Source organism: Chironomus tepperi, unplaced genomic scaffold (assembly GCF_022539635.2).
Source record: "Chironomus tepperi strain 1889 unplaced genomic scaffold, CSIRO-AGI_Ctep_v1 contig_68, whole genome shotgun sequence".
Lineage (NCBI taxonomy): Eukaryota > Metazoa > Arthropoda > Insecta > Diptera > Chironomidae > Chironomus > Chironomus tepperi.
In genome coordinates this window covers 886,822-914,381 of record NW_027226190.1, presented here as the reverse complement: position 1 = coordinate 914,381, position 27,560 = coordinate 886,822, and the positions used below count along the sequence as shown (strand labels likewise).

At 32.8% G+C, this 27,560-nt stretch overlaps 7 protein-coding genes across 7 annotated transcripts; 5 read left to right on the top strand and 2 right to left on the bottom strand.

Annotated features, from left to right (window-relative positions):
• Positions 1 to 6,287: 6,287 nt before the first annotated feature.
• LOC139100697 (cuticle protein 12.5-like) lies at positions 6,288 to 7,515 on the top strand. Its single transcript, XM_070653389.1, has 2 exons — positions 6,288 to 6,426; positions 6,728 to 7,515. The coding sequence occupies exons 1-2, from the start codon at positions 6,415 to 6,417 to the stop codon at positions 7,178 to 7,180; spliced, it is 465 nt and encodes a 154-aa protein (XP_070509490.1). The 5' UTR covers positions 6,288 to 6,414; the 3' UTR covers positions 7,181 to 7,515.
• Positions 7,516 to 10,449: 2,934 nt separating this feature from the next.
• On the bottom strand, positions 10,450 to 12,168 carry LOC139100687 (aminoacylase-1-like). The gene is made up of 3 exons (XM_070653379.1): positions 11,883 to 12,168; positions 10,900 to 11,815; positions 10,450 to 10,776 (listed from the first exon to the last, which is right to left on the bottom strand). Exons 1-3 carry the CDS (start codon positions 11,965 to 11,967, stop codon positions 10,569 to 10,571), a joined length of 1,209 nt encoding a protein of 402 aa, XP_070509480.1. The 5' UTR covers positions 11,968 to 12,168; the 3' UTR covers positions 10,450 to 10,568.
• A 1,516-nt stretch (positions 12,169 to 13,684) lies between these two features.
• On the top strand, positions 13,685 to 16,262 carry LOC139100688 (1-acyl-sn-glycerol-3-phosphate acyltransferase gamma-like). Its single transcript, XM_070653380.1, has 3 exons — positions 13,685 to 14,011; positions 14,274 to 15,158; positions 15,844 to 16,262. The coding sequence occupies exons 1-3, from the start codon at positions 13,834 to 13,836 to the stop codon at positions 15,915 to 15,917; spliced, it is 1,137 nt and encodes a 378-aa protein (XP_070509481.1). The 5' UTR covers positions 13,685 to 13,833; the 3' UTR covers positions 15,918 to 16,262.
• Positions 16,263 to 17,486: 1,224 nt separating this feature from the next.
• Positions 17,487 to 17,921, top strand: LOC139100670 (uncharacterized). Its single transcript, XM_070653354.1, has one exon. It carries the CDS (start codon positions 17,487 to 17,489, stop codon positions 17,919 to 17,921), a length of 435 nt encoding a protein of 144 aa, XP_070509455.1.
• A 2,420-nt stretch (positions 17,922 to 20,341) lies between these two features.
• On the top strand, positions 20,342 to 20,914 carry LOC139100669 (cuticle protein-like). The gene has a single exon (XM_070653353.1). The coding sequence runs from the start codon at positions 20,342 to 20,344 to the stop codon at positions 20,912 to 20,914; it is 573 nt and encodes a 190-aa protein (XP_070509454.1).
• Positions 20,915 to 21,611: 697 nt separating this feature from the next.
• LOC139100668 (immunoglobulin superfamily containing leucine-rich repeat protein-like) lies at positions 21,612 to 22,247 on the bottom strand. The gene has a single exon (XM_070653352.1). The coding sequence runs from the start codon at positions 22,245 to 22,247 to the stop codon at positions 21,612 to 21,614; it is 636 nt and encodes a 211-aa protein (XP_070509453.1).
• A 1,309-nt stretch (positions 22,248 to 23,556) lies between these two features.
• LOC139100667 (cuticle protein-like) lies at positions 23,557 to 24,120 on the top strand. Its single transcript, XM_070653351.1, has one exon. The coding sequence runs from the start codon at positions 23,557 to 23,559 to the stop codon at positions 24,118 to 24,120; it is 564 nt and encodes a 187-aa protein (XP_070509452.1).
• Positions 24,121 to 27,560: the final 3,440 nt, after the last annotated feature.

Below are 27,560 nucleotides of genomic sequence, written 5' to 3'. Positions count from 1 at the left end.
CCAAGTAAATCTGTGGCGGTCACTATTGGTGAAACAATTTTAAATGCATTGCAATGCGCAGACCGGCAACTAGATGAATGAATAAACACACGATCATGTGAATCTCTTATTTAAGTAATGATTTCACGTTGCGATTTTTAAAGAAGGTAATTTGCTCATTATGGATCGCCAATTATGATGCGATAACACAATTAAAAATCTTTAAGATATGATGATCGTTTTATATTTTGAAATCTTTTGGGAGATTGGAGTTGATTGGCTATTTTCGTGAAGGCTTTACTTAATGATATGAGATAACAAAATAGCTCGAATAGGACAAGTTGGTTAACCAAGCCGGCGTTACTCTAATATGGTTAATTTATTCAAAATCCGGCATAAGGTTGACGAGACTCTGATATGGTTACTGATTTTAACCGAATCCGGCACTAAGCAACAGTCATGATGACATTTGGCTAGATATTGAATCGATTAATCGACATGAGCTATTCGGGTAGACTTTACCGATCGGAAGAATTTTTAATGGCAGCCAGACTGCGACCACATCGCAATCAATTGACAAGTTTTTTGGCAGATAACATGAAAATTGTCAATTGGACGTTATGTATGTAGAAGCCAAAAGGCTGTCATGAGTAATTTGTGCAGATCGGGTTACTGATGGCAAATTTTAAAACTTCATAGATTACTTCCACTTGTTTTAGGAACCAACTTTTCAATCTATGCTTTAGCCAAGTGTAAATCCAATGATGACAATGTCTGTCTCAGAGAAGTCAGTACAAGACTGATTGCATCACTGAAACATTTAACCCTAGGAACCATCATTTACAGTAGCTACATGGCCATTAATTTATAAATTCATTTTGCATGCATTGATTAGTTTCGTGACTATCATAAAGTCACACCTCCTTGATCGAAATGTATCACTTTCAAATAGTTTATTTGTTCATCAGAAGACACATCGGGAATACGATTAAAAAAATAGTGAAATATGAAATAAAAACTGCATTGAAATGTGTCTTCAACTCATATTGCACAACCAAGTTTTTCAATGTTACGATATTTTATAGCGACAATTTTACAATTGAAATATTGGTCAATAAAAATGCGAATCTGTTTCGATATATGTAGTATTATTGGAGTTAGTAGCCGCAAAAATGAAATTAGATGCAATTTATTAATCATATTTTAAATTGTTGTATAAATGCAGCATTGAGCTAATTGGAAAATTAGGCTGTGTGCCTTTTGGGAATGAAGCGATCTTAAGTATTCAATCTCAATTATTCGCGAAAACTGAGACACAGTAATAACATGAATATTATGACTCATATACAATGCCTTAATGGTTCAATCGAAAAAGTGCATAACAATTTTTCTCTCATAAGTATCTTTTTGCATTTTTTATTATATATTTTTCTCTTTATTTAATTTTATTCATTTATTGTATTTCACTTTTTTTATATGTCGGCCTAGTTTTTGTCTCTGTCTGCCTGTCGCACGATAGTCCGCTCGACTGTAATTCATCCATACACAGTTGATTTAATATATATTACGAATAATTCAAAATTCAACAACGTATGCAACGTGTAAATGCATGATGTTGCAAATAAATAAGTAAATATCAATTTAGTTAATGTCTCACATGTTATTTACGCACAAAAAAACATACGTCAGGTAAACGCCGTGTGTACAAAAGTGATGATTGAAATTAGATATATGTATTTTATTTTATTAATTAACATACGTCAGGTAAACGCCGTGTGTACAAAAGTGATGATTGAAATTAGATATATGTATTTTATTTTATTAATTAACATGCCTTTTAATTTTTCAATCGACGACTTATTTTTTTTTTTTTTAATGAATTAATGAACTTGATCGCATTGTCGAGTCCCTAACTGAATGATGATCGAAGGACAATGAGACGTGATTTAATCTTCTTTTTTGACACAACATAACTGACATTTATAATATATAAAATTTTAATTAACTCTCGGTCAATACCATAATTACTTCTTCTTCTTACATCTTCTAGTTCCTTCATACTTAATAATAGAGTCAAAGAATTGCAAAAAAATTTATTCATTTGCACACAAAAAAATTCATAATGAAATGAGATTCATGAATAATAAAGTAATTGAACAATTGTTGACGACGAGAGTGGGTACAAGTGGATGGTGTAAGAGAGTCATTTATACATATTTATGAATTCACCTCTGTCATGATCACAATGAGCACAATTGCAGGCTAAAAAGGTGTAATCGAGCGCAAAAAGTAATAAGTTTTAGTAGTCTCTTTTTTATTGTTTCGCTTCTATCCTTCAAGTGATTAACGAAATATCAAATAATGAAATGAGCAACTCGCTATGAACTTTAAACTAAAGCATTGGATTATTACTGAATCTGTTGCACAGAGGTGATCAAAATATTTAATTTTATGGGTGTGATGAAGTTTAACTTGATTATGCTTGATTACGATTTGTTAAGTTCATGTATGGGGTCATTTGGATGTTATGTAACATTCAAAGTTGCAATTTTTGGGATGGTAAACCTTAACATTCAAGAATATGATCTATGAGCATATTATCGTATCTAGTGAGAATGTTCATTGGTACCGTAAGACGCTCATTGAGTATATGATTGTATGTTAGTGCAGGAATTCGAACATAAATGGAATAGACTGTGATTAGTTGGCCTTAAATCAAGTAATAAACCAGAAACTTAAAGGTGGTGAACGCGCAATATATGTGACCTTAAGTCACTCTAAGGTTAACTCCACCATGTGTTACCTTCTCACGGCGGAAACCGTCAACCAAAGCAACAAAGTGGAGCAGATTCAAAAGAGATTTTGGTTAATGCCGGATAAGTAAGCAACCATCCTCAAACACAAGCTAGGAGAACCAAAGAGAGAGCGGGACTGGAACTAATAATGACGACATTTGGTATTGCAAATGTGCAAACGGAACGCAGCGAATGGACCAGTTTCAGGATCAATTTGAGGAAGGCATGAGTTACAATTTAGCTGGAATGTAGGCATATAGGTCATGGATCATCCAATTGATCCGAGTCCAATCTGATCCGAGATAGATCAAACAGATTCAGTATTCGACGAACTTTAAATGTGGCAATGGGCAATCTATTAGCATTTAAATGCAAAAACTGTCATCCCTAATTATTGAACATATGCAAATATCACAATATAGCTAAACTAGATTCTAAAAAGGTTAACAGCATCCAGTTTAGCATTCAATTGTTGAAATTTAAAGTGCCTTTCAAAAAATTTGTCAAATTACTCCATCAAAAGTACACCAGACCAAGAAAACAAGTTTGAACAACGCTGCATCAACATTAAGTAAATATCATGTGGAACTTTTCTTTAATATACTTTTTCGCCACAGTATACATGTTCGTGATGTTTGCAGCTAATTCTAATCTCATTCCATTGTTGAAATGAAAACAACAAATAATTTTGAGTTTGTTAAACTCGGTTTTATTGTCTTTTTAAGGTAAACAATGGTTTCATAATATCTCGGGCATTTACCGAAAAATAAAATTGTAACACGGCATTGCCGTCAGATGATCGTGCTGACCTTGCTGAATAAATCTTAAAAAAAAATAAAGTTCATGTTCAAACGCACAATAAATTGCAGCACCGTTATGCGTTTATCTCAAACTTTTTTATAATTCTACGTTAGTGCTGTTAATTACATCTGTCTATATCCGACCAATGTGAACGGGAAAAAAATGAAGTGTTCTGTCAATAAATTAATTACCCCGAAAAAAATTACATTGCAAGGCTTTACTGACTTTTTTTGTTCTAAATTGAATGCCTCTTGCTATGATTACCAAGCTTGTTTAGCAATTAGTGGTAGTTATAAACGATTTATATGGTAATTAAATATTTACATCCGTCTAAACAGGTGTTCTAGACTGACTTTTTATGCTACTAACTGCATTGAAGCTTATTGCTTCATTGATTCATATCTGTTACTCCATATAATCACGTTTTTTTCGTATCTCGGCTACATAATCACTTAATAAGATTAATTACTAATATAAATAATAGTCAAATCAAATTCATAAGAGGGGAGGTTGGGTCAAGAGCATAACAGTTGTGACATTTTTTTTCATGTGAACTTTTTCCATCGATCGATTTCCATTGAACTCTAAACTTACCTGAAAAAACGTTTGTACAATTACCACGCATGTCCACGAAAAATTCTCAGTATTTAATGCATGTTGTGTATTAATGTCCATATTGAAGAAAAATAAAACAACTTCATGTTAAGTGACATGGTCATTCAAGAGAAAAAACGCTTCCGTTGTGCTAGATTTCTTCAAAGCAGATTAATAGTTGGTTTAGGGGTTTAATATCGAACTTAATTCTGTATATTTAACGGATGATTTCAAGCATAGTAAGAAGTCAATAATTTATGTTGATTTAAAGGAATTTGCATAACGATGAATATTGCTCGAATAAGCTTGAATTACTTGTGATATTCCTAAATTGTCAAGGGTCATGAAAACATTCTCTAATTATGTAAATGAAAATGAACTTTATAAACTGCAAGGCACACGTGAGCAGAAATGGGCGAAAATCCAGCCCAGGCCGACTTGACGCTGGCATGAAGCCAGATTTCATCGACTCTGAACTGTGGCCAGAATCACGCTGGCTTAGGCATGGATTTTCAGTCAATTCTACGTCGTGTGATTTCTGGTTAGACCGTCTGAATTTTGCATCCTAGAAGTGGCATGTAATAGTATAGATTTTTATGAAAATTGAAGCGTAGGTTTTAGACTTCCACCTCGATTGATTCTTATTGTTCTAGAAGTTTAATTCTGGTTAATAATTGTCTTTAGATGAATTGACTTATGTTGAGCCCTAATGGATTAATTACAATCAGTTATTCCTTTAATATTTGTCGCATATTACTGTTCCTACGAAGAGTTAATCGTTCCTAAAAATGATAACAAATTGATAGATTGGTGGGCAACTTGTGTATTGCGGTACACTTAGGGACCGACCAAAAAATTTTGGAAATGCCATGAACCGTATGCCGAGTACGGGTCCACTCGAGGCTTATCACCAATATGTACTATAAAAATGATAGTTTGCCCACAACTGGATTTAATACCCGAGTCAGCAGCAATACGTAATAAATAATTAAAAAGTAGTTAATGCCCAGCGGATGACAAGTTCTAATATATTACTTTTAATGAATTATGAGTTGACATGTTGAATTTGTGTCAAACTTTCAAGTAAAGCTTTTACTAAATAACAGAGCTCGAAGTCGACCTGAATTTCATATTTTCAATTCAAAATCTGTGTCGATTACGAACTCAGATACTCAAACAGAAAATTGCAAAATCGTACAATTTTCACCATTTTGGTTGTTTATGGATGAAGAAAATGTAATTGCAATTTCAGTGAGTGTCTGAGCCTTGCATCGAACTACGCTTAATGATCAGCAATTTCATCACAACTTTTGTGTATTTTGACAATCTCTCAAGTCCAACCATCTTCTAATGCTTGTCATCTAATGTCTTTTCGATACCAAACCCCTAACAGCACCAAAAAAGAAGCACAGAAAATTATATTTTTGGTCACAGACGTGAATCAAAAACGTTACCTTCAAGTTCAAGAGATTTAAATGCTTCACTTGAGATGATGGCAGTATTTACAAAGGTTTTATTCCTATTATGATTGTTAGTAGCCGTACACAAAACTTATAATTGAAAAATTCTTAATTTACATCGCAATGATTGAATATTAAAGGTTCTTTAAAGGCAAAGCTTTTGACTCCTGAACTGACGAGGAATGAATGATCATAATATGAATTGTATGTTCATGCTGAATTACATGATTCTTGTTCTTTTTGTAAGATATTATTTTTATTGATCCTAAGCAAGAGAATGCAAGACATGAGATTATTATTATTGTTATTATTATTTCAATTACACGAGGTCGTGCTTTGTTTATATGCTAAATTGAGAATTTATTTAAATATTATTTAGAAACTACCATGTTTAACTTAGTAAGGCGGTAAGTCTAATGCCTGTATACATACGCGATATGCCAATATGATAGAGATTCAGACTTAAAAAAAAAGTCTAATAGAAACGTTAAGGTATAGAAGGAATGGAATTGATTTGATGGGGTATGATCGCGAAAAACGAACTCAATGCTCCGCGAACTTTATAGACAACATTAGAGTTAAAGGAGAGGGGAGCCCTTCTTTTTAGATATTAGCTATATTTGCGATTTTTCCTTCTAAATGCGAAACTTTACTATAGTGTAATGATAAATCACACGAGTTTTCCAATCACTATATATATAAAGTATAGTTTTTCAAAAATTCAAAACAGTTCAGCTTGTGCAATTAAACCTTTAAGTTCTACTTAACAAAAAATCCTATTCAAAATGTTCAAATTGGTAAGTTCGTGTTTTGTTATAGACTGTGAAATTGAAAAAAAAATATAATAAATTGAGTGCAGTTTAGTATGTATTCATATGCAATTACGTGAATATTTATCGCATACGCATTATAAGTGACATGATTGAAAAAAATACTTTCAATTAAATATATAAATAGCAAAAAAAAGATATATATTGGAACAGACATTGCGAAATATGTTTCTATGTGAAATGGGAACATGATAGTGACTCAATAACTTGAAAGTGATTTGATAGTGCCAAAAAAAGAATCTAATTGTGAAAAATTATCAATTTACAGTTCGTTCTCTCAGCCCTCGTTGCCTGTGCCAGCGCTATCGTTGCACCAATTGCCCCATACGGAGCTGCTTATGGAGCTGCCTATGCTGCCCCATACGGAGCTGCTTATCATGCCCCACTTGCCGCTGCCTATCATGCACCAATCGTAGCTAAGACCATCGCACCAGCATACCCATACGGAGCTGCTTATGCTGCCCCATACTCAGCTGCTTATCATGCACCACTCGTAGCAAAGGCTGCCGTCCCAGTTGCCACAAGCTATGCTAACACATACAAGGTTGCTGCTTCATACCCAGTTGTCCACGCCGCTCCAGTCGTCAAGACAATTGCCCCAGCATACCCATACGCTGCCCCATACGCCGCTCCATACGCCGCTGCCTACCACGCACCACTTGCCGCCCCAATTGTTGCCAAGGCCGCATACCCAGCTTATGGTGCCGCTTACTTGCACTAAATTATTTATTGACTGTTGATTACAAATGCCATCACTGCCAAATCAATTCTTTGTTGTAAATAATTAAACTGTTTTTTGTGCTCCGCTATTCATTCTGTGCTATACTTTCTTCCATTCCGTCCATCTTAATTAAAACAAAAAATACTCTGAGCACTATTTTTGTCTGTTATTTCCTAAATGTGAAAACTTATGTCCAAAAAAAAAAAAGATATACAAGACAGCAATTATCTTGAATATGAAAAGTATTAAAGACATGTGATTTTTACAAAAAAAAAGCCTACAACTTCAACTGTTACATGAATAAAAAAATAAGAAAAGTTTCATAACAAAGTAAATCCAAAAATTGATTTAATTTATTTCAGTAAGAATAACAATTATCGATATAAAAATATCAAAAGGTCATCCGCTAACATTAATTTTCTATGGAAATAAATATAAAGCCTTTTGCAACATTCACTTTTTGTCTTAGCACACGCTCTGAAATGTTAATAAACAGCATAAGTAATAGTCAAAGGCACTTTATAGAATTAATTGGGTAGGAGTGATAAAGGTATTAATTATAAAATGATATGCAATGCTTCTGTATGATTCATTTGCTTATTTCTTTGTTTGAAGCTGTTGAGATATTAAAGACGTGATGAAATGCTTACTATTGAATGCCTACATATGGAATTAAACAATTATTAGTGTTGAATTATGAAAAAAACTTATTTAGGTAATTTAGAGGTTTTCTAAGTCGAGCGATACAAGTGTAGATATGAAGGAACAAGTGTATATATGAGTAGGACTCCATATTTCACCCTAGCAGGCAAAGATCATGCTCTCAAGAGGAGAGTATGCTAAGATCATGCTCGCGAGTATGCTTAGCTTGTATATTTATGTACAGCAAGCTCTTGAAAGCATGCTCTTTGTCTGTTAGGATCAGTGGTGGACAACCTTGTTTTTGCCACGGAATACCTCAACCCGAGAAAAATATCTAGGATACCCATCACTGGCATATGGTATCAACAAGGATTCCAAATGTACTCCGAACTTCGTGTAGCTTCCAAATGGAGCCTTGTATCGTATATGATTAAGATGTCGAATTTGCGCATTTTTGCTTTAAATTCCTTTATTACCTTTTTAAGCAATCTTAATTCTCATTTTAAAGCAGCATTTAGGAATTGCCTGATCATACATGATGAAATAGAATGTTGGATTGACCTAAAATAAACAAAAATAATACAGATATTTTTAGCTATGCGGATCTTGGTTCTATTTGGTGCTATTTGACATCACTTAAAAATTGGGTGGCCAGAGGATTTCCACAGGATTTCCGCCAGGGAAAAAAGGACACTTCTAAGTTTGACACTATTGGGATTATTTTGGACTATTTTGTGTCTTGGCGGCAGCGTCTCGGCAAAAATACAGCGATGGCCACCCTAGTTAAAAATTGTTAAAACATTTACTTACTCTTGGATAGGATTTTGGTAAAAAGAAGTTATATTGATAAATGTTTTGAATGTTATATTCAACAGGACAGGTCATGAATTTGCATGCATCACTGTCAACAGTATGTGTTGCATTAAAAAATCTTGTAAAAAGCAGGTTTTCAATAAAAACATTCATCTTAAGATGATCTGAAGAAAAGTATGGAAAAAATTCTGCAGTTATGGTTGAGTTTGCTCCTCTGAACATTTTACACCGATTAGTAGATGCATCGCATCCATTAACTGCAATTTGATTTATTTGACAGAGTGAATCTGGTAAAATTGAAAAATAATAATTTTTGCTGATTTAAGTACATAATAACAATATTCTTACTGTCTAAATTTTTTGTGAATGGTGCGTTGACATTGCCTGGAATTTAATAAACTAAAACGCTTATTGCTTTTTATGGATTTTAATACTAATTACCACAAGAGTGAACGTCTGCTCCTCTTTCACATTTGACAAAAAGAATCAATGAAGTTACAATAAAAATCACAACTTTTAAATTCATTTTAGCAATCTCTTGATGTGTACTAATGAAGGATGAAATTAAACTGAAATTTCTCATAGAAGAAGCATCTTTTTATAGTAAATCGAAGTAATTGATAAGAATATGATGATGCATCTTGGGTCATTCATGAATTAAGTCTCTATAATCTCTATATTCTGATACTTTTAGGTCCGTTCTATCAACATACTTACTTACTTACTTACTTCGCTGGCCGTACAGATCGAGAGCTATCCAAGACCTCCCTTAGACGTCTCTTAATGCAGGTTCTATCGCTGGCTTCAGTCTTTAAATTGCCAATACCAAATGCAATGCTGTCTCTATCGACAGCTTCTTCCCGTGAGCTCTTGGACCTTCCCCGCGCATTTTTGGCATCAACAAAATTTGACAGTTCTATTGATATTACAATCATTAAGGCTTGATCTCGAACATATGTAGATATCACTCTACGTAGACTTTAGGGCGCCACTAAGTCAACGTGTTATCGGCAAGACGCATAGTTGACTCGGATAAATTTACCATATTGAATAAATTGTGTGCCTATCTTCAATTATGCATCTTCATAATGTAATTAAGCAGTCCCAAAACTGAAATATTTCTAGTCATCTTTTAATAATTAAGAGAATTAAAATGATAAAGGAAATAAAATCCCCCTGAATGTGATTTTTTTAAAATTAATCAGTCATGAATTATCAATTTGCAAACACAGTGATTTCTTTTTGCTTATTCACTGACTTAGGCATTTGTTTATTATACTTACACTAGTTATCTTTTATTTTGGCATTTTATAGTTCTAAATTTTATAATTTTCAGCACCTTTTGTATCTTATCAAAAGATCAAACATCTTAGTCAAATATGAATTAGGCATCATAATACTTTACGTCTTTCCTTTTTTGGCTGGGGCTCAAGTGGGTCCATATCTGTGCGGAGAGAATGCCTAAAACCGACTCTATCTTTCGAGAACTTCTGCTAGTTCGAAATGTTAAGGACTTTAGCGTCCTCTAGGAATTCTTTGGTTCCAGGAGCACAAAGGGTAGTGATGCGCAATACAGATCTTCATCGCCTCTCCTACCCAAGCACTTTTCCATCTCTTCGTGGATCTCATTCTGACTATGCCAAATCATCCAAATTATGCGGTACTAACGGAAAAGGTTAATTGTGAGTACAAGGCCTGGTGAGCCTACCCTCGTTAAACAATCAATAGCCACAAAACGTAAAAAGATGTCATAATATGAAATGTAAAGCTTAACAGCAATATTATGTCATTCAAAGTACTTCACAATTATCAAATTTGGCAAATTATCAAGCAATTTTATTTTCAAGTGCATATCATACAACAAGCGATTAACAAGGGAGCACTTAAGACTCATTATAGTCCATAAAGCTCATTAGAAATATGACTAAATTACTCAGTCCAAATTTGCAAGATTGCTTATTACTTTCTTAAAAATATCAATGCCTTTCAAGTACATATCAGCCTCGATATATTCATCATGTGCATGTGCCAATATTGGTGTATTATTTATTGGTGAGAATCCTATTGCTGGTATACCAACACTTCTAATAAATCGTGCATCTGTTGCTGCTGGGCATATGATTGGAACAAGCTTTATATCACTGTTATGGGAAATTATAGGTAAAGAAATAGTCAACAATGAATGAAGTCAATGTCTTCATGAGAATACTATGTAATTTAAATAATTTGACTGAATAATGAAAAATGACCAAGAATCAACTTACAGTTCATCAAAAGTCTTTTTAAATGCCATCCAGTATGGATTTGAGTCATCAATAGGTGTTGCCGGTGTTTTATTTTCTCTAACTTCAAACTTGTAAGAGATTCCATCTCCTGCTTCATTACACCATCCTTCAAACATTTTTATAAATTCTTCATGATCAATGTCTAAGGCGACTCGAATGTCAACAGTCATTATATATTCGGATGGTATAACATTTGACAGGAGACCACCATTAATCATTGTTATATTAACTGATGTAACAGTTCCGGCGGTTTTAATATCTAATGGATTATCGATGCGATTAATCTGTGAATCACGATATTCTATAAATTTAGTAAGTAATTTTTGAAGCTTCACAGCAGCATTATTATGAAGCATGATTGATCCATGCCCTGGACTTCCAGTAATTGTAAACTCAACACGCCATGTAGATCTTTCAGCATAAAAAATCATAAACTCATCTTTTGTTGGCATTGGAGCTCCTTCATCCAACAAGAAACCGACGTTAAGGTTTTTGAACTCGTCTGTATGTACAAATTCTCTCATTCCATCTACTCCGCTTACTTCCTCTTCCGGAGTAAAAACAACATGAATTGTTCTCTTAAATTGAATTTTGTTACGGATGAAATATCTTAATGCTCCCAAATATTGTGTACCCAATTCCTTTGTGTCTTGAGTTCCACGAGCAAAAATCTTTCCATTTTCATCAATATCAGCAGCAAATGGATCGTGTGTCCAATTATCTCGTGATACTGGGACGACATCCATATGAGAATTAAGCATTATTGCAGGTAAGTCAGGACTTGTTCCTAAATAAGTAATTATGCATAATGGTTTCGTCTTTAATGCTGGATAAACAATTTTTAATGGAAGTCCCAAACTATCAGCTTGTCGCCTTATAAATTCTACGCATGGTTCTTAATAGATTGAAAGGAACTTTAAATTAATATAATAAATTTTGATTAAAATAGTCTCTTTAGTCACCATAATCAATGTTCGGATGCACACTCGGGATTCTCAAATATTCACGAAATATTTGAATTTCTTCATTTTCTTCCCATTCAATCATGTTTTATTACTCTTAATAGTGTTGATAGTTGCTCACAGGAAATGACAATAAAATTAATTGATTTTTTATTTCAAGACCGTGCAGACGTTATTAATAAATTTGATTTAAGTAATAATAAATATTCTGGTCACGACTTTTCAATAAGAGGTAGTTGACTAGTCGTTCTAGTCGAGTACAGCTTTAAACTAAAATTGCTAATAATAATAAACTTGATTGCTTCGCAAACTTTATATTTTGGGTTTACAAGCTGATAAAAGTATTTTATATGATAAGAGAATAACGTGAACATACAATGAATTGAGTATGACACTATCTGATAATTCTTATTGTAGTATGCGTCTGTAAGTAAAGTATGTAGTTGAGTTTGTTTGCTTATTCATTTGGGCACTTCAAGTTCAAGTGTTTTTGGATTAATGTATTAATATACTGGGTTTTAGTGGCAGGACTATTAATACCAGGAAAAAAGCTTCAAGCGTCCGGCAAATATGCTAGTTCTCAAAAGTATTAATATTTTTTGTATTAATGAATAACTAAATAGACATGATGAGAAAGAAGTAAGAAGAAATCACTCGATCGTGTAAATGAAGTTCACGGTTTCTTACCCTAAGATGCTTATATAATTATCGGTAAAAAAGAGAATCCGACTAATCTTGTCGTGTTCATACTTATTTACCCGACACAAGGGCATTCAACTAATGTCGAGCCAGCAGGTACTAATCACTAAGTAGCGTTCCTAAAATTTACAGTCTCTAGTTAATTTGAAGTGTCTGTAGTCTCATCAGGAATATTAATTTACAAGTAATACTAAATGGTAGTGTAAAAAATTTAATTGACGCTCGATCAAGAGCCCAAGACTTAGATTTCCTGCATTTTAAATGCACAGGTCTGCAGTTGATTGTATCTTATATTTTGTCTAAGACTGCAGGTCTGTAGGTCGAACCCTAACTTTAATTAACATATTATACCAAGAATAAGGGTAAACTGATGAAAATTATCATAAGAAATCAAAAGCGACTTATCAGTTCAGCAGCAATCTTCAACATGGTGGCCTCTTACACCGTCAGTTCCTGATTCACTTAAATATGTGATCTGCGACTACACAAATTTGGCCTAGTTACATTACATTGTTTTACTCAGTGTCATGCAAAATTGATCAATTAAACGCTCATAACTATAATAATTCCCGAACAGACAATGAGCAGTCTCACATGGTACCGTAATGACATCATTGAACCATATGAGCATAATCAATGTCTGTTAGTAATTTATTTTGATTTAGTATCAATATAAACACTTTGATTTCTCTTACCGGCATTTCACACCCCTAGTTTACACAGCTTGATAAATAATAGTGTCTAAGTAAATAAACAATCATCTGTGCTAACAGACGAGCCAAATTTCATTCATATTTATTCAATAATTTCTTAGGTACATGCTGGAATCATCTGGTATCTCATACAAATCATCACACTTTCCCATACAAATTAACTTTTTTATCGAACATCAGAAATCATCTGTGTTTATAAACAAAGCATTAGTAAATAGACCGGCTGCAAAAAAAAGTAAGCAGCAGTTAGTAAAATTCAAGAGAGAGTCTGAAAGTTCCGCTCTCATTTTATGCCAAAAACACACAAAAAAAAAACTTGATTCCCAACACGTGCTACCGCTATGAAGGAAAGACTGTACAATATGAGAGAGAATTCATTCATACGAAAATATTGAGAAGCAAGAAGAAAGTGAGATTATTATGCTGTATATGTGTGAGAGAATGAGAAAATTTAAAGGTTTTTTTTTGTCAAAAAAGAATTCATTTAGGCTTTAGCGTTCATAGTGATAAAGTGTAAATCGAATAGTAGGTGCTATAAAATGTTCAATGAAAGAATTAAACAGAATATAGTGTCTCAATTACTTGTCACCGCCACTATATTATCATCAGGAGCAATACTAAATGTCGTTCAATTACTTTTACACATTTTTGTTAGGCCATTCAGCAAAAAAATATTCAATCGGCTGATGTATTATGTTATATGGACTTGGCTTGCACGTAAGTGTTCAAAGTTTAGTCGATAAGTATATTTAAGACTTGATAAGACTTTTAATCCACAATGGAATTCCGTAAACTTCAATTACAAAACATAAAATTTTGTGTTTTATTAAAAAAAAAAAAAGAAACATTTTGCGCATCGATGACGAGATTTTCGTTTTGTCGTTGATTGCTTTCTCTCTTACTTTATGCTGCTCTCAATTTTGAACACCTTTTGACCACTCTCTTTTTCTCTCCTTACTTCTTTTCTGAACATGAATAGAATGCGTGTTTATATACGAATACTGGTCAGATTCAGAACTTGTTGTGCATTGTAAAAAGGAAGACTATGAGTTCTTTGGACATGAAAATAATTTAGCAATATTTAATCACATTTATGAGATTGATTGGCTTATAGCATGGATTTTAATCAATAGATTTAGAGGATTAGGATATGCACGTGGATTTGTTAAGAATAGCATTAAATTCATTCCAATTTGGGGATGGTTCTTTGGACTTGCTGGACATATCTTCTTAAGGAGATCATTCGAAAAGGATAAGGAGCTGATTGAGGATAAAATCTCTGAATATATGACATGCACAGATAATACATGGATTGTGTTGATGGCTGAAGGAACTAGATTTACCAAAGAAAAGTACGAAACATGTCTAAAATTTGCACAAGAAAAGAATATTGTGCCATTAAAGCATCACTTGATTCCCCGATCCAAAGGCTTTTCAACATGCATACCAATTTTAAGAAAATACAATTGTCCGGCTGTTTACAATGTCCAAGTGTCATTTAACAAAGGAGCCGAAAATCCTCCATTTTTATCAAGCTTAGTATTAGGAAAGAAAATTATTGCCCACGTTTATATCAATCGCATTCCAATGGAAAATGTTGAACCAACATTTGAATTCCTGTATGATATTTTCAAAGAAAAAGATGCACTCCAGGATAGTTTTAATAAATATGGTAACTTCTATGAAGGCAGAGGACTAAAGATTAACGATGGTTATAATGAGAAACCACGAACCTGTTTGCTAGTCAATACTCTATGCTGGGTATTACTAGAATTGTTTTTTATCTTATATCAAGCATACCGAATGATTGAGGCTGATCGAATTCAGATGTTGGTGGTTATTGGAATAGCCACAATTAGTATTTGTAAGTATACATATTTGGGGATTGCAAGGGAGTCGTTCATTAGTGACGTCTAATATGGAAGATATGATGATTCAGCTTGGTCAGTGTTGTCTAAACTTTGTGCCCAAACGTTTGCTATGAGCCGCATGCCGTGTGTGAATTCGGTTGTGGTTTACAATCGCGATTCAAAGAAGTTTGGATCAAAGTTCGAAGTTGACTTAGATTTTGCATGGAAATATCGACTCGGAAATATCGACTTCATATAAAATTGAAATTGACTTCGATCTCTGGTTGGATAGTACTGACCTTTGTTAAACTCTTCAGCAGTGCACTACAAATTGTGATCCGCGACACACTCCTCTTGATGTCGGGAATCCTCAGTCTCTAAATGATCTCATGTGTGTATCAAAACCAAACTTTTTCCCAAAGCAAGATAAAGCAGAGCTTAAGTCGACCTGCATTTTATGTGGAGTCTATTCATCTTGTGTCGACTTTTCTATCCAAGTCGACTTCGAACTCTGAGATCATAACTAATGACGCAAATTAAGAAGGCTCCAAAAAAGCCATCATGCTGCTCGGGTTTGTGTCGTCTGCTTGATACTCACTACTCTGAGGTTCTTCTATTTCCAATGGACGTCATTTATGAACGACCTTTACAAAATTGCAAATTAATCTAATTTCTCCTCCTTTTCACCTAACAATCTAGTTTACATCATGTTGAAGAACATGCTGCATTTATCAAAGGTTGAAAATAGTTCACGCTATGGCAAAGCACAATAAGCAACAATCTAGTTAACTACAATACAAATCCAAAGCAAAAAACAATAAGAAATTACCAAAGCTTTCTTTACATTCAACTTAGTGATTAATTATTCTTAATAAATAATCAATTAAGGCACAACATTATTAGCACTTTATTTTAAAAAAGTGAAAGAGATATTAATGACATTATTTTGAGATTCAGACATTCTAAACGAGAATTGACACGCTGCTGTCATTTCAAATTAATTTTAACGCACCTAATTACATTCTTTATGTATTGTAATCCTTACCAAATATAGTTTGAAAATCCAAAAAATGTGAATGAATATTTTTTTGAGAGTAAAATAAATCTACGAAACGTTACTCAATATTTTTTTTATTGTTCATCGTACATGCTCACGTAATCTTATCACCCATACTTTTGATACCCGATCACACCATTTATTTCAGGCAAAATTATTTCATTAGTTGTATTTAAGCCATTAAAGAATGCTAACGAAAATTTTAACGAGTGACTTGCACATTTATAGACGTCTTTATCAGTTTAAATGGCCTAAATTTTTAGTGACGTGTGGACTTTTCGATCACTTTATTGACAGATTCCAAAAATTCCCTGAATGGGAAGATAAAGTTCAATTCCTTAAGGTTGAGAACTCCTTCATAAATGATGCAACTTTTGTATTTATCAGTGGACAGCATGTTTACTTTGACACTCTTGAGGATGCGCCTTTTAAGACATTACACAAATTAATGCATCAGATGGATTATTCACAGGAAAAGGTGTTTATTGGAGTTCGTGACATTTTTCGGCCATTTATTGACGACTTGATAAGAGTTCATCATTTAGAAAAAACTTTTGATATAGGAACAAGATGCTTAAATATGTTTATCAATTTAAAACCTGATATGATTAAATTTATAGAGGAAGATGTTCAGTAAGTATTTGATAATATGATGTATATTTTTGTATCCACAAAACTATTGCCTATAAATGAAAGGACATTGACTACAAGACGACATGATCATGTATAGTGCATGCATAGTTAGAATCATATATTAACTCAATTAGCACCTAAAGACTTTCCGAATTTCCCAATATCAGCTATTTCCCGGTATCGAAGTAGCTCGGTGGCTAAGTGGTTTCGCTATTCGGAATTTAATGATCTTACACTGAGCCCAGCTATCATGGATTCTAGACTCGACATAAGAAATTTTGCACATGTCCTTTCGAACCTTATTCACTAAAAACACGGCTCACAGCCTTCCTTTGTAGACTAAAGGAAGTAATTTCGTTAAAGGGGTGGTTCGGATCCACTATAAGCTGCAAGTCTAAGTTAGAGTACGGTGGTTTGACGAACCTTCATTAATTAAACTACCATTGACCTTGAGTTGCATAAAATTAATGTAAATATTGCTCTAGATCGGTTGTTTGACGAACCTTCATTAATTAAACTACCATTGACCTTGAGTTGCATAAAATTAATGTAAATATTGCTCTAGATCGGTGGTTTGACGAACCTTCATTAATTAAACTACCATTGACCTTGAGTTGCATAAAATTAATGTAAATATTGCTCTAGATCGCGAATGCCTAAAGGATTCTACTCAGACTCATTGACAGAAAAAGATGCTGTAGTTATGGACTCTGTATGGGCACAAAGGCATATTGGATCTGTAGACTTCCTTAAAATGGCTATCAAAATGAATCCGAGTACCGGAATATTCAAAGATGATGGAGAACTAATTGCTTGGAGCATATTTCTCGAAACTGGCGCAATGGGAAATTTACAAGTAAAAAAAGAATATCAACGACAAGATTTTGCAACATTGGTGTCTCAACTGCAGTATGTAAAGATTATAAAAATGGGAAGAGTGCCATTTGGACATATTGTGCACCAAAATGACGCGTCATTTAATTTTTCTACAAAGAGGCACAATGCAACATGGATAGGAAACAATAGCTGGATAGGAGTGAAGAAAAAGCCCAAAAGTGAACTTTTGCCATTGTGGGGTCATTTGTAGATGCTCAATTCCGTTGAAAAATAATATTTACTAAACATTTCATTGACCTTGACACAGTAAGAGTTCAATGTGCTTATCTTATCAGTTTCTAAATATTTTTGGCACGATTTCTACACGCGTAATTTGTTAAGTGACATAGATGGAATTAACAAGAGTTTGAAGATCGTTCACTTATCACGTATGACTTCTTGGAACTTAAATTCTTGTTTTATCTAATGGATATCACATCATAAGTCAATGACTCCTCATCAACTTTTCAAAAATTCTTTCTTTGATGTGATTAAAAATTTAGTTTTCCTTAGTAAATAAGCTACTTGATAAATAAGAAATAAAATTTTTTTAAGCTCTAACTTAAGTTTTTTTTTTTCAATATTTTAATTCCATAAATTTTTATCAAATGTTCGCTTGGGTTTAAAATTCCAATTTCAGATACGGTGATGATTAGAAGTGACTCATTGTGATGCGTTTAAGATAATATGTAGGTTAAATCTAAAGTATTCTTTATGATATCTCTCGCTATCATTTGACAATTACGAAATGTGTAGTGGCAAAGTGGCTGAGTAGCTCACACACTTCAGAATCAACAACAGTAAAGTGAGAATGTCAATTAGATGTAAAAACTGAGAATGTGTACAAGCTAAGTGGCGGTGTAGTGGATCTGCTAACTATGCAGTTTCTGTTTGTGCTAAGTCATGGAGTGACCTACTTCCTGGGTGGCGTTCTGCCTATGTTTACTACAGCGGTAAGGAAAGAGAGTTTACAATTTTGATACGAAGTTCAAATTTTGGCTCGTGATTTTGTTACCTATTTTGCTACGGTGGTGAGAATTTGTTTGAAAAAACAATTTTTTGCGGTACGTAATTGTCCGGACGATCCCGAACTATAAATGCTTTCAAAATACGAAGCTTCTCTTTAAAAAAATGCATCATTCATTGAAAGTACTGAAAACGACTCGTTGGGCGAACAACTCAGGTGACAAGTGACAAAATAGTTTTAAAAAATGACAAAAGCGTCAAAAATGTGACCTACTTTGTCACCTGAGTTGACCGACCTTGAAATGACTTTATATCATTTATGAGTTAAAGAAGTTCTAATCTCTGAGAAATTTAATTAGGGATTTTTGGTGTGATAATTCCTCCACGACAAAATAATTTCTTCAATTTGTTCTGGTTCCAAAAAAATTATAAAACCACAACCTTGAATTTTTTCAGACTCCGCCTCAGCTTTACATGTTAGATGTGATGTAAAGAATGTTAATTTCATTCACATTTTAATTAACCAAAATTCTCAGAATAGAACATTAAGCAGAAATAAGTAAAACAGAAGTTAAAAGCATAAAAAACTGAAACTGACAGTATATCCATCTGCTAATGGCGTATGCGGTATAAAATTACCAAAAATTCAAATTTCCGGAAATCAATCAATCACCTGAATATAAAAATATATAGCGCAGTGTAACTAGGAAATATTTATGATTCATACTACTTTTAGTTGCGACATACGTACAAGGATGTTGGATATACTCAATTTCAGAGTTGTAAAACAGCAACTAATGAACGATAATTTAAAATGAAATATGCGAAAAAATTGCGTAACGGAAGAGCTTAATTAAAAAAAATTTAAGCAATTCATTGTGGTAGTTCAGTTGCACTTGAAAATGCCAAAAAACTCATTCAATAACAATATGAAGCACATTATAATCTCAAAGACTTGAGCTTTCTTTTTTTCGACTTTTACCTTCAAGATATCCTATCAACAGATAACAAACTTGAAACAATTCAGATATCACTTGAATTTTATCATCTTTCTCGTGATTCTATGAAACTTATTTATAAAACCTTAACGTGGATTTAATGATTAGATTGAGTTTTGGTAAATAAGTGTGGCAAAAAAAAAATGATGAATCAGGTCCGTTCTGGTTCATATCACAAGCTGTAATTTATCGAATAAGAAGTACAATGTCTAACTGAATATCGCCTGATAAAATATATACATACTGTAAATTAAAACACATGTTGTGACGTTATGGCTGTTGTAAATAAAACGTGGAAATATGTTCATGTCTGCTTACTCTCTCGTGTCTTCTTCTTCTGTTATGTTCAGTCATAATCAAATTTTCTTTTTGAAAAATAATTGGATGGGCAATACAGCTTGTTATTGAATTAATAAGAAACAAACAAATAGTGAGTATGGCCTCACTTTGGTAATAAAATTTTTATGCATTTTTATGAAACTCGCATGAGCAAAAATTTTCGCCACACAAAGTGCTTATAACAATGAAATATCCTACTCTGATCTTACCACCTTGATCATGAGTATAAAACCAATTATTTTACCACCAATTGTATCATTCATTCAGTAGAATTCAATTTGTTATATCCAACACAGACCTTTTAACAAACAAAAAAACTTAATTCAAAATGTTCAAATTGGTGGTGTTGTCCTGTTTAGTTGCCGTTGCCTGCGCCGGATATGTTCCAGCTTCAGTTGCATACGAAAAGACCATTGTTGAACCACAAGTTTCAGTCGTTGAAACACCAACAGTCAAACATGTAGGATCAGTTGTTAAGACCTTCCCATCAGCAACATCATACCAATCACAAACTCAATATCACAGCAAGACATACGCTGAACCAATCTATGCTCATGGAGTCGAAAAGCAAGTCATCTCAACACCAATTGTCAAGAAAGTCGTAGAACACGTCCCAGCTGTTGTTCCAGTTGCCAAGTCATATGTTGCTGAACCATACTACGCCAAGTCATACGTCTCAGAACCAGCATACTACGCCAAGTCATACGTTTCAGAACCAGCATACACATACGCCAAGTCATATGTTGCTGAACCAGTCAAGACATACTCATACGAAGCTGCTCCAGTTGCTTACTCAGCTCCAGTCTACACACCAAAGGCATACGACTATGCTGCTTCATACCCATCAGCCTACTCATACTCATCATACCCATCATACACATCATATGCCAACAAATGGTAATCAATTGATTCCATAGAATATTCAAATGTGTAAATAGATAGACGAAAACATCAAATCAGTTTCTATTGCTCAAAATATTGTGATGAAATTAAAATAAAAGAAAGGTCATGCTTTAAGCACGGCATCATTAATAACAGCTAAAATTTCTTTGTGTATTTTCTTTAAGCATTTAATTTTCACTACACAACATGAATAGTGTGGTGAAATAGTCAACCGTTGTGATATATATCACATTCTATTATTCATGCTTTGAAATTTATTTGCAGTTCGATGACAATCAATACTTTTAAAAGACTTGGAGATACTTATAAAAACTTTTAGCTATTCAGATCTTTGAGATGCAGAGCTGAGCTGGGGCGTTTTGCGGCTAATAATTGTTCAACGAGTGAGGATGCGCCTGACCACTGCACTCAATAGACCTACACTTTATATTGGGATCTGAACCACTCCTTTGATGATGTTATTATCAGCTTACTGTCTTTAGCCTTTACATGATTCGAAAAAAGACATGTAAATAATTTCCCATGCCGATGCTCGAACATATAATCACTGCATCTTTGTTGCACTAATTATGAACTCGAAGGACTAAAACATTCCACTACCTAGCTACTTTGACTCACCTTCGAGATACTTATATAAATTAAAGCTAATCATCAACAATGGACAGAATAAGGATAGAACACAGAAATTTTAATGTTTAAATAAATAATTTTATTGGTATTTCTAAATACAGCATACGAGACATTTGTAATTTCATACAAGATCTTGGAGTATATCCAACATATCCTACTGTTAAATTATTACTTAAGTTGATTTTAATTTCATCCAACATAGTTCTTCCATGTTTAACTTCACGACAGCTCCAGTTGATATCCGTATTGTTCTCCAAATTGATACTCTTTAATTTTTTGAGACTATCAAAAGCATCTTTAGGTAAATATGAGATTTGATTCTTGTAAAATGAGATTCTCTCAAGATTTGGAGTAAGATCAAAGACATCTGAATGAAATGATGTGATTAAATTTCCATTCAGCATCAATTTTTGAAGTCTTGATAATCCAACTAAATCATCTTTTGATAAAGTTGTCAATCCACATGAAATGATTGAAATTGACTTTAAATTTGGAAAATATTTGTACAAATTACTTGGAAATTGTTTAATTTGTTGATCAGCAATTATGAATGTGTTGACATTAGCATTCGATTTGCCTTCTAGATGAGTTCCATTGATGTCTTTGACACGTCCATCGATTGGTGATAATTCATAGGCTTTTGTGACTCGGCAAATATATTCTACAGATGAGTAGTTGATGAATTCACAGTTGAGTTTCATTTTGAAGTTTGATGATTTTTGATAAATTTTACAATTTTGAAATTATTTAAATTTTTAATAAATTTTGTCTGAATTTGTTTGAAATTTTGTTAAAAATTTTAGATTTTGTTATAAATTTTAGATTTTTGAAAGTGTTGTTCAATTGTACTGTTTTGTTTACTAAAAGTGAGCAGTGATTGATAACAGAAGAACACAATTTGGAGATTATAAATCATTGTTCAGGTAAAATTAGGTAAAAATTGTGCAATAGAATCTCAGTTGTTGATAAACTTTGTAAAACTTAATTTTGTTTACATAAATCTCAATTAAACTGTTTACGTATGTTTTTGGAAGAGCCTATAATATTTTCCAGTAATATTTTTAAATTTTAAGGACATTTTATTCCTATCCAAATTCGACGATTTAAATTCCAAATAATCTTACTTTCTTACATGGTGCAAATCAATTTTAAGTGATTTGCTACCTTAGGTGACATTTAAAGCTAGCTTTTCAGCTTATTACAGCTTCCTAGATTTTTATTGTCTCTGCCAAAATCATCATCCTGATTCTAATACACAAAGCTGAGCACAAACGCTTAGCAAAATGTATATTCCAGAAAAAATGTGTCTTTGAGACTTTTTCGATTCTTTGTTGTCCTTGAGAAAGGTTTGTGAAGATTTAAATTTTAAGAAAATTAGGAATTATAAATTGTCTTAAAATTCATATCATTATTAAAGAGAAAATATTAAGGGTTTCTTTAAGGTTTTTTGAGAAATTAGGAACTTTTGGAACTAACTTGTAATTAAAGACATTTTCTCCATTTTTAAATTGATGTGCGATTTACTAAGTTTACTTGTTTACATTGTTAAATTAATTGTTATTTTGCTGACAACACCGTGATGGCTGACTACGGCCCATTTCAACGGTGAAATATTCAGTGTGGCATGTTGTGCAGATCGGGTCTCAGCAAAATATTTTTATTGATTATTAAATGCATTTCTAAAACTATTTTTGATATCCCTTGCTGGTCTATATTTTCATCACTGCATTCATCTTCTTTCATCTTCTTATTTTATTTTCTTCTTTTGGCTATTTTTGCAAAATATTTCATAACAATGAAGATCTGTGGAGAGAAAATATAACTTGCATGAGCAGCATATTTTTACCATACAAAATGCTCAGAGTAGTAAAATATCCTACTCTGATCTCGTTACCTTGATCATGAGTATAAAACCAAATTATTTTACCACAAATTGTATCATTCATTCAGTAGAATTCAATTTGTTATATCCAACACAGACCTTTTAACAAACAAAAAACTTAATTCAAAATGTTCAAATTGGTGGTGTTGTCATGTTTAGTTGCCGTTGCCTGCGCCGGATATGTTCCAGCTTCAGTTGCATACGAAAAGACCATTGTTGAACCACAAGTTTCAGTCGTTGAAACACCAACAGTCAAACATGTAGGATCAGTTGTCAAGACCTTCCCATCAGCAACCTCATACCAATCACAAACTCAATATCACAGCAAGACATACGCTGAACCAATCTATGCTCATGGAGTCGAAAAGCAAGTCATCTCAACACCAATTGTCAAGAAAGTCGTAGAACACGTCCCAGCTGTTGTTCCAGTTGCCAAGTCATATGTTGCTGAACCATACTACGCCAAGTCATACGTCTCTGAACCAGCATATTACGCCAAGTCATACGTTTCAGAACCAGCATACACATACGCCAAGTCATATGTTGCTGAACCAGTCAAGACATACTCATACGAAGCTGCTCCAGTTGCATACTCAGCTCCAGTCTATGCACCAAAGTCATACGAATATGCTGCCACATACCCATCAGCCTACTCATACTCATCATACCCAACATATGCCAACAAATGGTAATTCAATAGCATCCATAGAATATGTAAATATGTAGATAGATAGACTAAAACATCAAATCAGTTTCTATTGCTCAAAAATATTGTGATGAAATTTTATTAAAAATAAAATGACGGAAAATAATAGAAAGGTCATGCTTTTAGCACGGCATCATTAATAACAACTTAAAAAAATCTTTGTGTATTTTCTTTAAACATTTCATTTTCACCACACAGTATGAATAGTGTGGTGAAAAAGTCAACTCTTGTGATATATATCACACTCTATTCATGCATATAAATTTTTATGCAATTCGATGAAAATCAATACTTTAAGAGACCTAGAGATATTTATATAGGCTTCTTATTGGAAATGAAAATTGTTAATTCTATAGAAAAGTGCATCGTTGGTTTCTAGATTCACATTAATGTAAAGTCGATATGCTGCCAATCTAGTGGTATACTAAAGCAGTGATTTTTAGATTCTATCACTTAATTAGCATTAGGTACACTAGAATCTCAAACTTAATAAAAGCTTCTATATACATATTCCAGATTCCAAAACTTTTTAAATAATAGAATTTTCCAATAAATTAGTAAAATTGAAAACTTGCGCAACAGATCTGTGAAGTCAACGAACCTTTAATAATTTTTTTAAGTACTAATGTCACTTTAGGCGTAATAAAAGGCTCTCTTACAGCCACTCATCTATTCAATATGTTACTAAACGACATTCCAATTTCCTATCATCATTTCCTTTTCATTACCATTACCATTACCATTTCATCGAGTTGCCCTGGAAGAATCTAGACTGCAGAATAAAACAGAGGTTGTCAAGACTGTTAATAGCTAACACAATTACTTTCATGGATTGTAAATTCAACTCAACTTAAGCTCTTCCAAAACAAGATCTTACGAATGATCCACAACATCAGTATTAGGGGTTTTAATCCCGGTACAAAATCTCAATCCCGACACAAAATCTCAATCCCGGGATTACAGGATTTGAAATCTCAATCCTGGATCCCGGGATTAATCCCGGGATTGGATGATGAAAAAAATATCAAGTTTTTAGTCGAATTCAAGTGCAAATGTAATACTAATAGTTTTATTAGAAATTTTGAGGATGAAAAAAATCATTTCCAGTACACAAAAATGTGTTCTAAATAGTTAACAAAACAAATTAATGACAAAAAATTGCCAAGATTTGTGATTTCAAAGCCGAAATCAAGATGTCAATATCATGTTTTCTCAAAATCCTAATTTCGATAGGTTTTTGGGATCGGGAGTAGAAATTTCGGGATCTCGGGATTTTTCGGGATTCCCGGTAATCCCGATATCATGAAAACATAATTAACACAGAATTTGCCTAAATTTTTGAGATCTTTGGTACGCCTTAACAGAATTTTAAGAAATTACAAACAAATAAATTTAATTTCTGGCCTTTCAAAATATTAAAAATTTAATATGAATTTTTAAAAAATGTTTCAATTAATTTTTGTTATTTGATACTGTAAAGCCTCATTTTTAACTTTAACTTCAAAAATTGTGGATGAAATTACTATATTATATTATTAGACATGATTTTCAAACGTGTGGTTCTTAATTTTTTTTAAAATTTTAGACTTTAAACTTGAAGTTTTTGTATCAACATCAAATGAATTCTCAATCCCGTAATCCCGGGATTGAACCTTCTCCAATCCCGGGATTTCGGGACCGGAAAAACGTCCGGGATCCCGGGATCCCGGGATCCCGGGATTGAAACCCCTAATCAGTATTTACGATTTTAAATCTGTTATTGAAGTTCACAAAATGTCTTTTTCTCGAAACCTAAGAATAGGAAATTTAATTTAAACTTTTAAGAATATTCCAAAAAAAAACTAATATAATAAAATAGCTTAAACTCATCTTCTAAATTATAAAGCACATTTTTTTAAGATACTTAAAATTTTCTTAGAACCACCCATAAACAATGGACAGAATAAGGATAGAACACAAATTTTAATGTTTTAAATAATTTTATTAATTTTGTATTTTTAAATATTTTTTAACAAATTTTAACACAATAATTTTGATTCTATTGAATAAAACAGCATACGAGACATTTGTAATTTCATACAAGATCTTGGAGTATATCCAACATATCCTACTGTTAAATGATTACTTAAGTTGATCTTGATTTCATCCAACATAGTTCTTCCATGTTTAACTTCACGACAGCTCCAGTTGATATCCGTATTGTTCTCCAAATTGATATTCTTTAATTTTTTGAGACTATCAAAAGCATCTTTAGGTAAATATGAGATTTGATTCTTGTAAAATGAGATTCTCTCAAGATTTGGAGTAAGATCAAAGACATCGGAATGAAATGATGTGATTAAATTTCCATTCAGCATCAATTTTTGAAGTCTTGATAATCCAACTAAATCATCTTTTGATAAAGTTGTCAATCCACATGAAATGATTGAAATTGACTTTAAATTTGGAAAATATTTGTACAAATTACTTGGAAATTGTTTAATTTGTTGATCAGCAATTATGAATGTATTGACATTAGCATTAGATTTGCCTTCTAGATGAGTTCCATTGATGTCTTTGACACGTCCATCGATCGATGATAATTCATAAGCTTTTGTGACTCGGCAAATATATTCTACAGATGAGTAGTTGATGAATTCACAGTTGAGTTTCATTTTGAAGTTTGATGATTTTTGATAAATTTTATAACTTTGAAATTATTCAAAATTTTTAATAAATTTTGTCTGAATTTGTTTGATATTTTGTTATCAAATTCTAGATTTTTTGAAATTGTTGTTCAATTGTACTGTTGTGTTTACTAAAAGTGAGCAGTGATTGATAACAGAAGAACACAATTTGGAGATTATAAATCATTGTTCAGGTAAAATTAGGTAAAAATTGTGCAATAGAATCTCAGTTGTTGATAATCCTTTGCAAAACTTAATTTTGTTTACATAAATCTCAATCCAACTGTTTAGATATTTTATTGAAAGAGCCTATAATATTTTGCAGTAATATTTTTCAATTTTAAGGACTTTTTGTTCCTATCCAAAGTTAACGATTTGAATTCTAAATGATCTTGCAATAGGACGTGCAGATCCTGTGTGTTCATTAAAATATTTTCATTGATTATTGGCAACACTTCTAAAACTGTTTGTGATATCCCGTGCTATTCTGTATTTTCATCGCTGCATTCATCATCTTCTGCCTTTCTTTCTTTTCTTCTTTTGGCTATTTTTGCAAAATATTTCAAAACAATGAAGATCTGTGGAGAGAAAATATACTTGTGTAAAACTCGCATGAGCTGCATATTTTTACCATACAAAATACTCAGAGTAGTAAAATATCCTACTCTGATCTCGTTACCTTGATCATGAGTATAAAACCAATTATTTTACCACAAATTGTATCATTCATTCAGTAGAATTCAATTTGTTATATCCAAAC

What these genes read in the sequence shown, in the direction of transcription:
- LOC139100687 (XM_070653379.1), bottom strand. Translation starts at nt 11,967, where the DNA reads ATGATTGAATGGGAAGAAAATGAAGAAATTCAAATATTTCGTGAATAT. An exon ending in GCATCCGAACATTGATTATG is followed by an intron (nt 11,816 to 11,882) that starts GTGACTAAAGAG and finishes CAATCTATTAAG; the next exon opens with AACCATGCGTAGAATTTATA. An exon ending in AAAAAGACTTTTGATGAACT is followed by an intron (nt 10,777 to 10,899) that starts GTAAGTTGATTC and finishes TTCCCATAACAG; the next exon opens with TGATATAAAGCTTGTTCCAA.
- LOC139100688 (XM_070653380.1), top strand. Translation starts at nt 13,834, where the DNA reads ATGTTCAATGAAAGAATTAAACAGAATATAGTGTCTCAATTACTTGTC. An exon ending in TATATGGACTTGGCTTGCAC is followed by an intron (nt 14,012 to 14,273) that starts GTAAGTGTTCAA and finishes GAACATGAATAG; the next exon opens with AATGCGTGTTTATATACGAA. An exon ending in AATAGCCACAATTAGTATTT is followed by an intron (nt 15,159 to 15,843) that starts GTAAGTATACAT and finishes CTAACAATCTAG; the next exon opens with TTTACATCATGTTGAAGAAC.
- LOC139100670 (XM_070653354.1), top strand. Translation starts at nt 17,487, where the DNA reads ATGCCTAAAGGATTCTACTCAGACTCATTGACAGAAAAAGATGCTGTA.
- LOC139100669 (XM_070653353.1), top strand. Translation starts at nt 20,342, where the DNA reads ATGTTCAAATTGGTGGTGTTGTCCTGTTTAGTTGCCGTTGCCTGCGCC.
- LOC139100668 (XM_070653352.1), bottom strand. Translation starts at nt 22,247, where the DNA reads ATGAAACTCAACTGTGAATTCATCAACTACTCATCTGTAGAATATATT.
- LOC139100667 (XM_070653351.1), top strand. Translation starts at nt 23,557, where the DNA reads ATGTTCAAATTGGTGGTGTTGTCATGTTTAGTTGCCGTTGCCTGCGCC.